This window comes from Lonchura striata, chromosome 12 (genome assembly GCF_050655825.1).
Source record: "Lonchura striata isolate lonStrDom1 chromosome 12, ASM5065582v1, whole genome shotgun sequence".
Classification (NCBI taxonomy): Eukaryota; Metazoa; Chordata; class Aves; order Passeriformes; family Estrildidae; genus Lonchura; species Lonchura striata.
The window spans coordinates 22,111,195-22,127,854 of record NC_140714.1 but is presented as its reverse complement, the minus strand read 5'-3'; the positions used below and the strand labels follow the sequence as shown (position 1 = coordinate 22,127,854).

The window sequence follows — 16,660 nt, the reverse complement described above, 5'->3', positions numbered from 1 at the left end:
CAGTAATAATAAGAGAGTATCCAAACAAGGTTATTTTTTCTCTCTACAATTAAGAACATTGCTAGACACAGAGCCATTTGGTGCAGATTATTGTGCCTGCTGCAGGCTGTCTGAGATATGATATTTTGAGCAGTATAAACTATTATTGTTGGAGGCATTGTGATAGTTGATTGGCCTGGAAGCACAGAACTAATAATTACTTGTGGCAGTGGTGCATCACTTACAATGATCAGACATTTGTCATTATAGCAAGATCTTCAGTTAAAAAACACAAGTTCACATGTGCACATTCTCATTTTATCTGTTATTTCCAACCTCCCTTCACAGCTTACCTGCAATTATTGCAATTGCTGCTGAAAGTTTAAAAAACAATTCCCTGAATCTCTTGTCAGATGGAAAATTGAAAAGTTTTTTCTGTTTCAAAATCTTCCCTTTGGTACTGTGTTATTAGAAATTAAGAGACACAATGTGAATCTGTTTTTGTCCTAGCTGTGTGGTGGATGAGATGGACTTCTCCACAATGGAGCTGGATGAAGCACTCAGGAAATTTCAGGCCCACATCCGTGTCCAAGGAGAAGCCCAGAAGGTGGAGCGGCTCATTGAAGCTTTTAGGTAGGATGTGAAATAAATCCCTCAGTCACCAGAAACCTGCTGCTTTGCAGTCAGACTGCAGACCTGGGGAACTTGGGCTTATCCAAGTTACTTTCCTGATTATTTTCAGTGTCCTCATGAGGTACAAACACTTTCAAATATGTCTTGTGGTGGGGGGGGAGGTTGCTAAGTATGGAATAGGAAGTTTCGTTTTCTGGTGTTGTTCACGTGTGGCATTTGTATTAATAGAACTTTCTCAGAAGTTTTTCTGGCATCAGTTGAAAAGATACGCAAGGATTTTTGAACATCTCTAAGAATTATATTTGGATTTAGTAGTTTATAAGAGTGGAATTATAAGCCCATGCACTTTCTAGGGTACGTATTCTCCTGACTTTTCATTAAACACTTCGACAACAGTGGGAGAAAGAGGAATCACTTACCAGTACTGACAGAGGTGTATCCAGGGCAGGATTAGGTGGAAATCACCATACGTCAGTAAGCCAAAATCACTGCTGTGTTCTTACCTGCTGTTGGGGCATTAATCACTGAAAAAAGGGAATATAGAAGTTAAGTAAGTGAAGTTACAGTTAAGGAGAAACAAACTCCTTGCATGCTCAAGGATTGCCTTACGAAAACATGTGGCTGGAAAGCTAAAGGTGTGTCTGGAAGGGAGCAGTAGCTTGCTGAGGCTCTGGAATGTGCAGGTGGGTTATTTGGTGCATTTGAGCAGTGCCTTCCAGCCCTGACAGCCTCCCTGGTGTTCCCAGCCAGCGCTACTGCATCTGCAACCCAGGCGTGGTGCGGCAGTTCCGCAACCCCGACACCATCTTCATCCTGGCCTTCGCCATCATCCTGCTCAACACTGACATGTACAGCCCCAACGTCAAACCTGAGCGCAAGATGAAGCTGGAGGACTTCATCAAGAACCTCAGGGGTAAGAGACCCTAAGGGCAAAGCTCCTCAAAGCTTTTCCCTGTCACTGTCCTTGCAGGGACACTCTTGTGTCTTCTGGGAACAACTTCACACTGCTGTCACCCGTCTGCCATTTGGACAGACTTCAGTCATTTCTGTAACAGCAAAACCAGAATTAATTGTGTAATATTTTGTCATTTTTATCTTGTCTTTCTTGAGTGGATGGATATCTTGTCAGAATCTTTCATTTTCGGACCAGTGAAACCAAAATACTTGTAGTGTTCTGAAATTTCAGATTATGAAAATGAAAGTCCTGGTTGGTGATTTTATTCCCTGAGATTGATATAAGGCAGTAATGAAAAACCTGTGCTTAGCAGATGTTTCAGCTTATCAAAGTTTAAGTTAGTGCTGAGATTTTATTCTAAAATCCACAAATACTCCCAAAGGCCTGATATGCATCTCTTGGCATAATGCTGCAGTTACATTTGTGGAGTTAGCCACAGCACATTCGCTCTGAACTCCAGCATGCATGCCAGCAGTTCTTGTTACTGAAGGCATTTCTGTAACAGGCTACCTTGCTGCAGTAAATCACTGCATCACAAAGGGTGAGCTGTGGAAGACTTGGCCATGTGGCACAGAACAGAGGTGGTTTTACTTGCTTCTATCTACAAACAAATTATATTTTATCACTGTATTTTTTATGGGAGTAGTAGTTGCACTGGGTGACAAAATATTCTATCTTTGCTTCTGAATGGGAGATAAGAGTTTATTACTTTAAAACCTGTTTAGAAAAGAGACATGCATCTCCCTGTCCCCAGAAAATCCAGCTTTAAGTCACTTAGTGAAATTGGACTCCTTCCATTGCTATTAAAAATTCAGGATCAAGCATTCAAGACAGTGTGGCATTTGTTGGAATACCATGCCAATGATAATCACACAGTGCTAAACAATAATATTGGCTCTGGGCTATTTTGTTGATTTTTTTTTCCAGACTAAACTAGTTCTTTTTGAAATCTTATAGGAATGTTGGTTAAATAATTTTAATGCATTCATAAGGTTCTCACATAGGAAATTATTTCATGAAGCTTGAGTAATATTGAGACAGAGGCAAAATGAAATGGTTCTTCTGCTTCCTCGCAGGGGTGTATTCCCAGGAGAATGTCATATGGAGGTTTTAGTGTATAAAAAGGAATTTAACTCATTGTAGCTTTAATACCAAACAGAGGTGTGAAAGAAAAAAAATCCTTTAGGAAATCAGCCTTTTTATGTCTTAGTTTTAGATGGGAGTTTTAAAAAAAAAAATCCTCAAAGCTGGGTGATCTCCATCAATGTTTTGGTGTATGGGTAGCGAGCTTCTGGAACAAAATCAGTGTTTAAATCATGTTCACACCACTTCCTTCTGCATGGCTGAGGCAGCACAAGGACACACAGGAGGAGCTGGCTGGCAGCTGGGAGAAACCAGCACAAAGATCCACAGGCAGGCAGACAGCACTGGGAGGGCAGGAAAACAGAGTGCCCAGGATTCTGTGTTCTGCCAGGGTGGGTCAGATCCCTGCTAACAGAAGTTCGGCCCTGCAGGGGTGGATGATGGTGAGGACATCCCGCGGGAGATGCTGATCGGGATCTACGAGCGCATCCGCAAGCGCGAGCTGAAGACCAACGAGGACCACGTGTCCCAGGTGCAGAAGGTGGAGAAGCTCATTGTGGGCAAGAAACCGGTGAGTGCCCTCTGCTCTGCCACGGGGCATGGGCAGGGCAGCACAGCTGGGCTGCTCCCCGCTACAGACCGGCCCACAAGGGCAAAGGGCAGAGTCTGTCAGAATCATCCCCTGTAAGGTTGACTTCAATTCTGGAGTATCCATGCAGATGAATTTTGTTTTTGCAGTCATGGGTGACATGATGATGTTAGGAGTCTTAAAATCTTTTATTGTGAAGCTTTACAATTCTGAAATATCTTCATTTTAGGCAGTTCTCATTTGTTTCTAAAAAACCAAAGTGCTTTGTTAATGTGATATTGTAGAGAACCATATTTCAAAATGTGCACTGTCAGTTACGGCCCCATAATTTACAAGAGTAACAGAGAAGTTCTGTTCACATCATCATCTTTGTCACCTGCTCAGCTGCCTCCATGACCTGGGATTTGTAAGGGGACACAGGGTCATTTTATGTCAGGACATAGCTGGAAATCAGGTCCCGGGGATTCTGATCCTGGGTTTGAGCATCCAAAGATAGGTTTGTTGTGGGAAAAGTCTTGAACTATTTTGCTATATAAATGAATCTTCAAAGCATCTCTTGGAAAAGGAGAGAGAAAAGAAAGGCCACAGCATTTTGCCTCCGAACGTGGATCTCAAGATTCTCCCTATTACTGTTAAAGGGCTTGGAACTGTAATCTCTTCTCAGACAAGCCTTATTCAAGGGATGGGGGAAGGGAATGAGGGACCACCAAAATTCTAATTTTGTTCTGTTTCCAGTAAAGAATGTGCTGAGGAGATCTCTTTGAAGAAGCAGCAGAAAGAAAGCAAAATTTTTATAAAATTTTTTGTCTATTTTTGAGAGGAAGGGAAATAAATATTCTGAAGTCAGTATTCAGGCACTTAATATGAAACTTTGTTTCTGTAATTGGGGATTTAGATTTATATATAGGCTTCTGTGGGAGATGTTTTTTTTTTTCCATGTTTCTTTTTTTATTCAGACATGTGGCAATTCAAATCCTAAAACTAATCCTGACGTTGTAAATTAAATGAGATTAAGAAAACAATGCCCTTGCTGGTGTCCTAGCTTGAAGGATTCTTCTGGTGGGAGACTTTTTAACTGTGTGCAAGGAATTTAGGGGAACAGGCAAGAGTCTTTATTGATAGCTCTATTTGTTTTTACTTTGTAGGCATTTAGTCATAGTCAGAACGTGCCGTATTTACTTGCTATGATACAGTTCTGTGTTTCTCTGAAGTTTAATCAACTTGTATGTGTCTTTCTACTGTAGATTGGATCTCTGCACCATGGACTTGGTTGTGTAGGTATTTCTCTCCTACTCCTTCAAAATTTAAAGTCAATGTAACTGGCAGCATTTTCCTAAACTGGACATAAGACATTCTGTTACCTTTTAAAATTTTAAATTACTGATCTTATTTCAGGTAACATTTTTATTGTGTTATCATAAAAACTCTCCAAAGTATAAAGATTTTCTTAAAAATTTATTTCCCTGAGGCTGCCTAATTTATTGCCAAGGGTCTTCTAGAGCTTTTTAGTACACTTTTTATTTATTTGAAATATTATTATCACTGTAGAAATTAACCAGTAAGGAATAAACAAATAATTAAAATCACAGTTTGCACCTCACCTTTCCACCTGAGCTGTGGTGTGTTTATTCTTTCTGGTCCATTTGAGAATTGAATGAGACTCTGGAAAGATACTGCCAGTTAAAGTCCACTTCTGAATGGTAGATGAGCATTGAAAATATTGATTCCAGATTTAAATCATAGGCATGGTCAGTAATAAAGACAAACTCTTCTTATAATGCACCAGTTTATGGATTTCTTTTGGTGTGTTAACAAGATCTCATTGTTTGCATTTGAAAGAAATTAAGTCCCACTCGTCAGCTTCAGAGATGCCTTCAGCAGACATTTCCAATAAGAAAATGGAAACTCAGTCTTGGTTTTCTTGCTGGCTTGAGAAAATAAGACAGATTGAGAATGCATTTGCTTTGTCCTGTTGTCACCATTTTCTTGGTATTAGGGAATGAAGAAATTGAATTAACTTGGTGGCGCAGCATTTCACAAAAGCTAAACTTTCTTTGCATCCTTTCTTCTAATGATAATAAAAATGTTCTAATAATAATAAAAATTATAATAAAAAGTGGAAGGAACTTTGATGAAGTTTGAATGTCCTGCAAGTTTGTGGCATAAATTCTTTATGTTCTTGTTGTTGGTCCTTCGATGAAAAGGTCTAATGGGCTTAGACATAAAAATAGTTGAAGTGTTAAAGAAAAAATACTTTGTGTATAAAAATTGCTCTTTCTTGGCTAGAAGCTGTTATATGAACCATGAATTTTTGTATTATTGCAGGTGCTCTCTCTCCCCCACCGGAGGCTTGTTTGCTACTGTAGGCTGTTTGAAGTTCCAGATCCAAATAAACCTCAGAAGCTTGGATTGCACCAACGAGAAATATTTTTATTTAATGATCTTCTCGTGGTATGTATTTCCAGGCAGAGAGAATGAGGTATTCAGAAATACTATCTCCATGAAAACACTGGCAATTAAGTATATGAACATTCCTAAAAATAAATATCTATTATCCTGTATTCCAACAATCCTGGGATGATTAAGAGATTTGTATCTTCATTTTTTAAATTCTGTATAATTTGCTTTTAAACTGAAGTCTTTTATTAATGGCTACACTCTGCAAGAAGATATTTGATGCAGTAGCTTTTACTATAGAGAAAAAAAACCTCACCTCCAGTTCACCCATCGTCCTAAAGGATAAACAGAGACATTATTTATTCCATGAATAATTAATTCAAGGTACTTGTGGAAAACCAAAATTGCATCCTACTTTGTGTTCCCTAGATGTTCTGTGAGCCAGATCTGCTTGTGCTCTGAAATAGGAATAGGATCTGTTGAAATAGATTTTACAGTTGACTTTACTTTTTAGTGTGCATTTACCTTCACAGACTTTAACTTGACCCAGTCTTCTGAAAAGCAGACACACAGAACTCAGGACAGCTTGGAATTATTTGGTTGAGTTACTCTTAAAAATAGGAAAATTTGTTGCACTACATTTGGAATGCACTTGGCTGTTACCTGAAAACTGAGAACTACACCAAATATTTCATATTTTGTTAGGAAAAAGGCAAATCTCCTCTACACAAATTTACTGTATGTGGTTTTTGGCATACCTGCAGACCTTAAAGCAAGGAATTAAATAAAAAACATTAATCCTTTTGTTTCTGAGTATAACCTAGGAGTTATCAATGGGAGCTTGAGAGGAAAATGATGCAACTTTTTTTTTTGCTAGTTTTTATTACTTACTCAGGTACCATTCGTTGTATCAAACTGTTTGGGGAATAATATAAACCAAATTGGTCAGTGTGGTAGCACCTAAATTTTGGGGTGTTTAAGGATAACTTAAATGTATTTTCATTTTTTGCTAGCACAGAAAGGATGCATGGTTGTTTTTGGGTTTGGAATTTAAAGAAGTGGAGTTCTGGAGGAAAGAAAACACAAAGACTTTGTGTCTGGATAAAGTATTAGCTCTTCTGCTTTAGAGAGATGATGCTGCAGGGCTTTGGTTTTTTCAGTAGCAAGAGATTAAATACAGCAGTTGCGTTAAAAAAAGGGAAAAAAAATAACAAGTGTATTTTTTCTGACAGATTTATAACTTTCTTTTAAATAAAATGTTTTCTCTTACACTAATTCTTCAGAGCAACATTTTTCCACAGGCACATTTGGTAGAACGAGTATTTAACTTTGTTTATCTGATACCTTTAAGGTGACCAAGATTTTTCAGAAGAAGAAGAACTCTGTTACATACAGTTTTCGACAGTCCTTTTCCCTCTATGGAATGCAAGTTCTTCTCTTTGAGAACCAGTGTAAGTATTTCCTCTCTTTTTAGAGGACCATTTTGTTCATAAATAAAACAAAAATGGTGTAAGTGAAAGGGATGGACAGGACTTGATCCTGAGTTTAGGAATAAAATTGCTCTGGATTTAACTTTGTTCTAAAGTTTAAAACAAGATGCTGTCAGTATATAAAACAGGTTTTTGGTTGTAGTCAGAAGCCAAATCTCCCCAAATGTGTTTGTGATTACTTGTAGAGAATAAAAGGATTGCCAAAAAAAAAAAAACACAAACAAAAAACTGTTGCTGAGTCAGTGATACCATTAACTGGAACTGAGTGATAATAAATAATGACTCTTATAATGATATCTGTAATTCAAAACACTATTTAATTTATTTTCTTGATTTATGGCTTAACTTTGCCTAGATAATGTATGCTACCTCAAATTTAAATACAAAGCATAGACTTTCATTTTCTGACACCTTTTGTTTATTTCTCTGCATTAGTTTTGCCTTGTCCTTGAGAATATGCTCCCTAAAGATCCATTGCTGTTACTGCAAGCCTCTGGAGATTCCAGAGGGAAGGTTTTGCAGAGCTCACAGCAGCTCTATAGCCCACAGATTATTTCTGTGCTTACACATGCATTCTCTCTCTCTTGTGAGCACATTATATGATACAAAATTCCGTTTTGGAGGGGAAGGCCAAATAATGTCTATCCTGGATTCTACTAAAAATAGAAGGATTTATAATTCTCTGGTGCCATGTTAAATAAAATGCATTTTAAAAATAAAGCATCCTAAGTAAAAACACTAATCAAATAAACTTAAAAATATCTATAGTGAAACAAGAAGTGAAGGATTGGATTCCTCCCAGTGAACTGGAGGCATTTTAACTGAGGTACTTCAGGAGGGCTTCTGAGTTTAATTCACTGCAGTGAATCAGTGAACAGACTGTTCACTAATATTGGTGCCTCTCAGGTGAGATGTGCAGTTTTCCAGTTGGTAAAGAGAAGTATTTGACCCCTTTGATTTGTAAAATTCAATATTTTGGATCTCCCCTGGCTGTTTTGTCCAGAGCCATCAGTAACTCTGTGTGGAGCAGCTATTCCCTGGTGTCAAGGGAATAAAAGTCAGTGTTGCTAAAGCAGAAGCAACAAAATACTGGTTTGGCTGCTGCTGAGGTTGAACAAATTACTGGCACTGGTAATAGAAAAATTGACTTTTAATGATAGTTAAATTATGTTGAGGAAGTTAATTATGTTGAGGAATGGATGAGCTGCAAAAGGGAAAACAATGTCCCATATCTCTAGTAAATAGGCCATATGGGAAGTATATTTTCCATTTTCAGCCAAAATCACCTACAAAATATAGAGGGGGAGCAGATCACTTAGGAGAGAGTGTGACTGAAACCAATAGATACTGACATGAGGGTTTCCTGATACTTGATCAATACAGTGCAAAGTACCTCTGGTGATAAGATATATGTGTTTGTTATGTGGAAATTCCTTCTTGGCTCATATGTGGGGGCAGCCCCAGTGACTTTGGGACTGCCAGATTTCCTTGTTTGGTTTTGTAAACATTTTTATTCTTTTTCCTGGAGTGGTGCAGAGCTGTCTGCTGCATTCCCTGTGCCAGTGTTCCCACCTGAGCCTGCCCAGCACTGGGACCTTTTGGCTGTTCTGTGTGAGGTGTTGACAGCAAATCCCAGCCAAACTCCCAAATCCTTTCTCCCTCCTTCCCCTCAGGACCATTTGAGCCTCAGGGCAGTCACTGTGTTTTCCCTGAGGATTGTAAATGGATTTGCTTCACTTCTAGTTGCAGCTTTGATTTAGGAGTGAAGGTACCCTAAAGAAGCCAAGCACATGGACTGGTTTCTCAGTAGTTGAAGTCTTGTTGAAACCTCATGGCTTTGAGGGAGGGGAGTACCTCTCTTCATCTGCTGTCTCTTGAAGGAGGGAGGGAGGTTTCAGTACATGGCCGCCCTTGAGCTTGGGCTCAAATACTGAAGTAAATATTTGAGAGCTGTGGAAAACCAAGAGGGGAAGGCAGCTGAGTAAAAGAAAACATTGTGTTAAAATGCACACGTTGAGGTTTGCTGACAACCCATTGCTCCAGATCTGTGCTTCAAGGAAAGACTGATTTGTTTTTTACAGCTGAATATATTTTCATTCTGAGTATGTTTCTGTAAATGAACCGTCTGTCTCAACCAGGAGATGTTTTTGACCAGCTGTTAAAATTTCAGAAGTACACCTGGAAAAGAGGTAAAGATAGTTTCCTGAAAAAATCTGCCTTTTATTATTAAAAGTCCATAACATAGGTCAAAAGAAGGGTGAAAAAACCAAATCAGTCCTTTTACTTCTTCAGTATGTGATTTCACAGACACTTTTAATTCTATTTAAAAGAAAAAAAGGAAAGTAGGATGTACAGGGAGCACAATCCAATAGAAAATACTAAACCTGTACCTGTTTGTGTGTCTGTCTTCCTGCAAATGGTGAGTTAAAAGACAATTAGTAGCATTTTAAATGTCTTCAAGTAGCCTTTACATTCAGCAAAAATTTGGTCACAAGTGGGTAAGGTAGGTCATGGGACCTGCTCCCTGAAAGGAAAATTATCCCATTAGCTTTTTGCTTTTTTTTTTCCTGCTGTTTTTGCTATATATTGCATATTGTACCTTAAGGGTAGCAGCTACATAAAGATATCTCTCAATATTTGTTCAGTATTTGACAGTTAAGCTGTTCCTTCCAATGTGCCTTAGGGATTTTTATTCTAATTTTGTGCTGTCAGGCTTCCATTTCTTTGACTTTGTATCCTCTGTGGTAATATTACTGAAAGCTTTCCGTTTTGGTGGGTATTTTTGTTAAAAGAAAAGTAATTGTAATAATCAGAGCTTAGCTTTTCTTGCCTTTTTCTTCCAGATTATCCCAATGGCATTCGGCTCACGTCAGCTGTTCCAGGAGCAGATATCAAAGTACTCATAAATTTCAATGCACCAAATCCTCAGGACAGGAAGAAGTTCACAGATGATTTGAGGGAATCAATTGCAGAAGTTCAAGAAATGGAAAAGCACAGAATAGAGTGTAAGTACAAAGGTACATATACTGGAGCATTTTCCAGCTAGTCAAAATAAGAAAATTCTGAGTAAGTGTATAACACATTAGAATGCCTTAAAAGTTGAAAATAATGTGGATTTTTCTGTGACTTTGTCTCGGGAAGGAAGAAAAAGCCAATAATGCCTTAAGCCCCAGCTGAGTTCATTGACTCCTATTTATTGCAGTGTAGCTGCAGTGGAATTTATTTTGGACAAGCTGCAAATAAGATTGGACAGAGGAGAGCTGGGTCTGTGATTCGTACTATAAACTACTGCAAGAATTTTTAGGGATAATGTGATCAGAGGAAAGATGGATCTGTGATTTGTACTGTAAATTCCAGTAAGAATTTTAGGGATAATGTGGACAGGGGAGAGATGGATCTGTGATTTGCATCACAAATTACAGCAGGAATTCTAGGGGCATTTTATCTTGCACAGAAATTCCCAATGATGGCCCTTCCAATAAGCCTCATTGAACTTTCCTTCATTTCCGTGTTGCAATTCCTGTAGTCGGTAAGGAAGTCAGGTCTAAACCGATGTGTTTTGCTGGTAGTCCTGTGAGTATGTGAAGATGAAATTTTATCCCATTTTCCCACAAGAGGCCCTGCTGCACACCCAGCTGTGGCTAGAGGGGTGAAGCTCCCTGCAGACACAGGGACGTTCTGGGTAGTTTCATCCCCACCAACAGCAATGTAAAGCCGCGGTGTGTGTTGCAGCCGAGCTGGAGAAGCAGAAGGGCGTGGTGCGTCCCAGCATGTCGCAGTGCTCCAGCCTGAAGAAGGACTCCGGCAACGGGACCCTGCCGCGGGCGTGCCTGGACGACAGCTACGCTGGGGGCGAGGGGCTGAAGCGGAGCGCGCTCAGCTCCTCCCTGCGGGACCTGTCCGAAGCAGGTAAGCGCTGCTCTCCTCCCTGCTCTGCATGCGCAGCTGCCTCCGCCGTGCCCGCACAGCCCGGCTCGCCCTGGGCCGCCACAGATAGCACTGGTGGAGTCTCGCACTTCGAATAGCTCCTTTCTCCCCACCCCCGGCTCGCGGTTAATTTCTGTTTGGTTTTGGGTTTTTTTTTTTTTGTTGTTGTTTATTTTTACTTTTGTTCTGTTAAGCTGCCACTGTTTGAAAGCATTTAAGCCGTTGTAGGTTGCTATAGAAACTTTTAAAGGACAGTGAAGACAGAGGAAAAATTGTAAGTTTTTAATAAAACAGAAGTGACTGACTTGTGCTAGGAGTAATTCACTTAGTTTTCTTTCTTTTCATCTCATTTGCTTTTTCCCCCTCATAGAGTAGGCCTAGAAAGGGAAGGAAAGCTCCTGGTCTCTGTGTAATGAGTGCTTTCTGTGTATTCTGTGCTCAAGTGTACCTGTGTCACCACCTGGATGAATGAAATTGAGTGAAGCCCTACTACATTCTCCCTAGAGCTGTGTAACATCAGTGTGCCCCTGATGCTCTTTTCTTGTTCTGTAACTCAGACGCAGTTCCTAATTCTTGCAAAAAGGTGGTTGTGAAGTACTCTTTAAGAAGCTCTAATGGACAAGAATGCTGATAATAACCCACAAAGCCACTGATGTGTCTTAAGTTTTATTAACTGATTAAAGACTGGAAGGCAGTGGTGGTGTGACTTTTTTAGCCAAAGTAAACCAGGGGAAATTGGGCATGTTTTTATTTGATGGTTTGCCTCACACCTGGCATAGCCATGTAATCTTTCAGTGTTAAAGATTCCTGTTACTGACAAGAGCCCTTACATGAACTCCATGTCCACTATTCAGAAAGTACTTCCAGAGATAGCACAAACTTTTTTTTTTAATTATTTAGTTTTTAGTTCATAGGTTGTGCTGCATACTTTGTTCTTTCAATTGCAGTGATGATGTACAGTGTAGTCATAATTTCAATATTCTGTATATCTTTGCTAGTAGACACTACTTACCTTTTTTTTTTTTTTTTACTAAAGAAGATAACTAAATTTTAGTTATGCTGTAATAAATAAAATTGCTGTAAACTGAAATGATAGCCTGTGTTTTGTGGGTATATGTATGTGCATACAAATATGTAGAGAGTGAGCTCTTTCAATTCTTTTCTTCTCTGTTTAGGCTTCCATACTTACATCTCCATGTGCTTCATTAAAAAGACTTAGGCCCTTGATCCAAAATCAGGCTGAAGTTGAATATTGGTGCTTGCTTGGTTCCAGTGGATTTTAGATCAAGCCCTAGTCTTCAACTCTCTTATCTCTCAGATCTGAGGATACTTCATCATCCTTTTTTGTTGTTTTGGTTTTATTTCATTAGAATGAGAACTACCATATTGCTAATATGTGAGTTCAGTGGGTATCTGCACCCCTAAATGTGATTCATAATTAATTTTTTCATTCCATCAGAATTACTCATCCCTCTCTTTCAAACATTGTCATGTACTTGAATTCATATTATGGGTTTAATTCAACAAACCAGCATTTGTAATCACAAGCACATTTCACAGGGCATGCCTATAACTGGCATGCTTATTACTGAAAATAACCTTTTTCCATGACAAAAAAATAGAAATCACTCACAGACTGCAGGGTTTATCAATGAGTTTGTTAAACCCAACTAAACTTAATTTTAACTTTAAATAGCTGAGAATTATGGAGAGCTTCTGTTTGGTCTTGTGCAGTGCAACTGACTTGAGAAATGACCAACTTGTTATTTGCTTTGTTATTTGGTGGAGTGACTTCAGGGAGATGATACAAAACATTCCTGCCTTCTCTCAGGGAATAGCTTGCATGTGAGGCTAATTTTATTTTTAATGTGGGAGAGGTGATCCATAGAAAAGCAAATCTTTTTCAGTTAGGAAGATACTGCACCTCAGTGATTATGCCATATTAAATTGCTCCTCTAAAACAGGCCTGAGTTAGGTTGCCTCAAATGCTTTTGTGGATGAAACATAGGATTGTCAAGGAGGAGGAACAGGTGTGGGCCTGTAGGAAAGTGGATTTTTAGAGAGACCCTTCCTACATTGAATCATAAATAATTCTAAAAAAAAAAAAGAGGAAATGGCCTGGTTGCATATTTATGCAGGAAGGCAGGTAAATGTCCAGAGAACATTGCAAACTCAAAATGTTAACGGTTTATTCAGTGAAGGAAAATGTGACTGAACAGCATTTGGCTGCACAAGTTCTTGGCAGAACTATTTAGGAAAACAATCCATTGCTGTCCCCCAGACTTCCCAGTAAATGGAAGCTGTGGAAAGTGACTAAATGTCTCTGAGTGAGGATTCAAAAGCTTCTGAGATCTAACAAATGCTGATACCCTGACTGATTCTGCCTCCTAAGCTGGGAATGCACAGAAAAGCAGGATTTGTCCATCAGGAATCCTTTCCTGAGTGGTTCCATGCCTCGGCCACAACAGCTCAACTCCCAGCTGTGGGAAGGGTGTGCTGAGGATCTCCTCATTTGAGAGATGCTGTTGTTCCTTGTGCATTGACAGTTCTTTCCATGGAATATAAAACACAGTGTGGCATCCAAGTGTTCCAAGATGCAAATATGTCAAAGATATTTAGGGCTTTATTTTTCTCTGAAGAGAAATGTATCATTTTTATTGCACATTCTTGAGCTATAGTCCAGGAAGAACTGAATTTATTTATTCCAGACTTTGAAATTCTTAATTTATTTAAAAATATTAGAAGCCAGACAAATTTTAATGCATCTAAAGCTGAGTTTTATGAGTTTACAGAAAGATGGAAAAAGTGTAATGTCCCCTCACGGCCACTATTCCACAGGAAGAATGATTTGTCACTGAAGCAGAGCAGGAAGGGTTGGACTGGTTGTGTTTCCCATTCTGTTTCTCCCAGAAACAGTCCCATTGGACTGATTTTATGTTCTTTAATTTAAATTTCAGCCACTTTGAGTTGATGGGGGAGCCAGTGCTTTTTACATTGAGTTTACAGTGGAATTCAAACTTTATTCCCACATCCCTAACCTATAATGTGGGAATAATATTTATACAGTGAACTGGTTTAAAAATTGCAGTTTTCTTGTTTGCCCCAGTGTTCCACAACTGGCACAGCCAGGTAGTACTGCCCAATTACTGGGAGCTGGGCTTGTCTAAAACAGCCACAGAGCAAAAAAGATTACTTCAAAACCAAACCAAAACAAAAAGTATTTCCAGGATTAAAAGAATTCTGTTTCAGTGTGAGATCTTAAGATTGTACCTGTTTCACACAGAAACAAGATGAAAATGTGACAAATAATACTTTCCCCCTCAAAGTGGTGTCTCTAATGATTGGAGAGAGTAATTTAACTTAGAACTTTTTTCCAAGCTTTTTTTCCCAAGACACAAGAAGCCAAATCATAATGCAGTGTTTAGCTATCAATTATTTCACTGGCCCAGAAGAGCTTCAAGAACTACAGAGCAGCAGTGAGAAATATTTTCATGTACTGAGCTGCAAGATCACCACACATCCTGTGATGTGTCCTGCACAGCACACATCCATTCTGCAAGGTGCAATGGCTTTTATTAATGAAGCTCAATATTCTTTTGGCATGGTTAAGTTTGTAGAAATCTTGTAATCACTTCATATTTCTGCTATAAATTTGAAATATTCTTGGCCCCATATCATGTATGTTCATATATGGGACATACATTTGTGTAAGTTCAAGATATTTCTTACAAGGAATATTCATATCTAATGGATAAAGTTAAATTTATTGAAATTTAATTTTATAAATTAAAATCCACTTTAACAGCCTTAAAAAATTAAAGTAAGCATAATATATTAAGTAAAACTAATCTTCAGATTTGATAAATACCATCTTGCTTTGTACCACAGCTGCTAATTATCCCGCCAGTACATGTTTAGATGCAATTCTGGTTGAGACTCACCATTTCCCTGAGATGCATGTAAAAGCTGGAGCTCCAGGGATTTCTGGGATGGGATGCTATCCCAAAGACCAGGGAACAGTCTGGAATAAACACACATTGGCAGGGGGAATGCTCCAAGGGGTTTACTGAGTAAACCCACCACACTGCATGTCAGCAGAGAATAGGGTTCAGTTTGTTTTTAAGAAAATGAATGAAGCCTCTGTACAACAATAGTGCCTATCTAAGGGAAACTACAGGCATTTTAAGTAGGATTTTTCTGTTTGTTCTTGGCTTTGCAAGTACTACTTTGCCCTGGAGTTATTCTGAGCAAAATTCCATCTGTCGCTCTCTGTCCGTATTTACTGTGTCCATGGTTATTTGATCAGACTCTGACTCCTGCCATATGCAAAAGGCATTGGATTGTTGTGTTCTCCTTCATTTTTGGCCACGTTTAATATCCCGTGTCAGCTCTCAGTCTTATTTGCAACCCTGACTGCTAAGTTCCGAGGTGGCTGCCGCAGTGTGTTTGCATCAGCAAGCAAGAGTGGTTGGAGTGTTAATCAGTACTAATCCTGTTATCAGAGCAGAAAAATATCAAAGCCTGACTAGGAGTCAAAATAAGGGATGAACAAACCCAGTTTTTTGGGGGGAGCTCATAATATAGGACAGCTCTGGTTTGGCTGAGGCTAAAACTGCAGCAGGAGATGAAGCAGTGAGCTTTTGACAAAGAGCCCATCCAGGGGAATTGTTCCAAATCCAGATGAATTTCACAAGTCAAACACAACACCTTGACCAGAAATGCCTTCTTCTCAATTTAATGTCACTGCAGAGGGGGTTTCCCCTTTTTAAGAGGGGAAAATGTTCCAGTAGCCTGGAACTGTAGCTCTTAAGAGAAACTTGTTTCAGGCAGTGTCCTGTGACCAACCAGGTCAACATTATACTTACAAATCCAGCAGCTGGTAGTTTTTTATCATCCTGATGCTTTGGGTAGTCTGAATTGCCCTATGAGCAGTTCCAGTGCTCCCTAGTTCTGATCCCAGATGCTTTTGGGGTGTCTGTGAGGAGGGTACACCATTAACTGGTTCAGTGGTGGCGAAATACTTGCATTCTCCCCTGAAACCACCTCTCAGAGTAGAAGATTCTGAAGGCAGCAGTATGCCAGTGCAGGGTGGAGATTGATGTTTGGCCTTGCACAAAAGCAAGGAGAGAATGCTGAGAAAGCTATGGTTTCTAAAGCCCTGCAGATTTTAGGGAAGCTCTGAGCACCAGGAGGGCTCCTCAAAGCTCAGCTTTGTTTCTACACCCTGCCAGGAAGGTATTCTGAAACTTGCAAAGCAAAGCTCCACAAGCTATCTTCTAAAAATCTCTATTTCCACTGCAGCCAGATGCTATTTTCTCTGCTGTGAATTGAAAATCTGGGATCCTGTGTCCTATTAAGCTACTGAGGTCTTCTGGCTCTTTAGGCAAACAGTCTGGAGTTTCACGTGTGGGTTTAGGCAAATGTCTTCGCAGTTTGAGACTGTTGGAGTACAAATCCAACATGCTTAATGATAAAGCACTGCACAGCTAAACAAACAAAATCTAGCCATAATGTTAAGACAGATTCCAGATTTACTGATCAAAAATTAAGTTTAGTTTTTTTTTTAAACCTCATGAAAGAAGATTGTATGAAATCCACTGAGGTTCA

General features: G+C 39.3%; 1 protein-coding gene across 18 annotated transcripts in view; it reads left to right on the top strand.

Moving 5' to 3' along the window:
• Positions 1–16,660, top strand: part of IQSEC1 (IQ motif and Sec7 domain ArfGEF 1) — a 279,361-nt gene that overhangs the window by 256,187 nt on the left and 6,514 nt on the right. For 16 of the 18 annotated variants that reach the window (XM_085590826.1, XM_085590821.1, XM_085590824.1 and 13 more), the window contains 8 exons: positions 490–612; positions 1,359–1,525; positions 3,082–3,221; positions 4,484–4,513; positions 5,565–5,690; positions 6,988–7,087; positions 9,970–10,143; positions 10,859–11,035. In XM_085590826.1, coding sequence (XP_085446952.1) covers positions 490–612; positions 1,359–1,525; positions 3,082–3,221; positions 4,484–4,513; positions 5,565–5,690; positions 6,988–7,087; positions 9,970–10,143; positions 10,859–11,035 — 1,037 coding nt within the window. The remainder of the gene's footprint in view (positions 1–489; positions 613–1,358; positions 1,526–3,081; positions 3,222–4,483; positions 4,514–5,564; positions 5,691–6,987; positions 7,088–9,969; positions 10,144–10,858; positions 11,036–16,660) is intronic. The other 2 variants (XM_077786043.2, XM_021544794.4) reach the window with 1 other exon arrangement.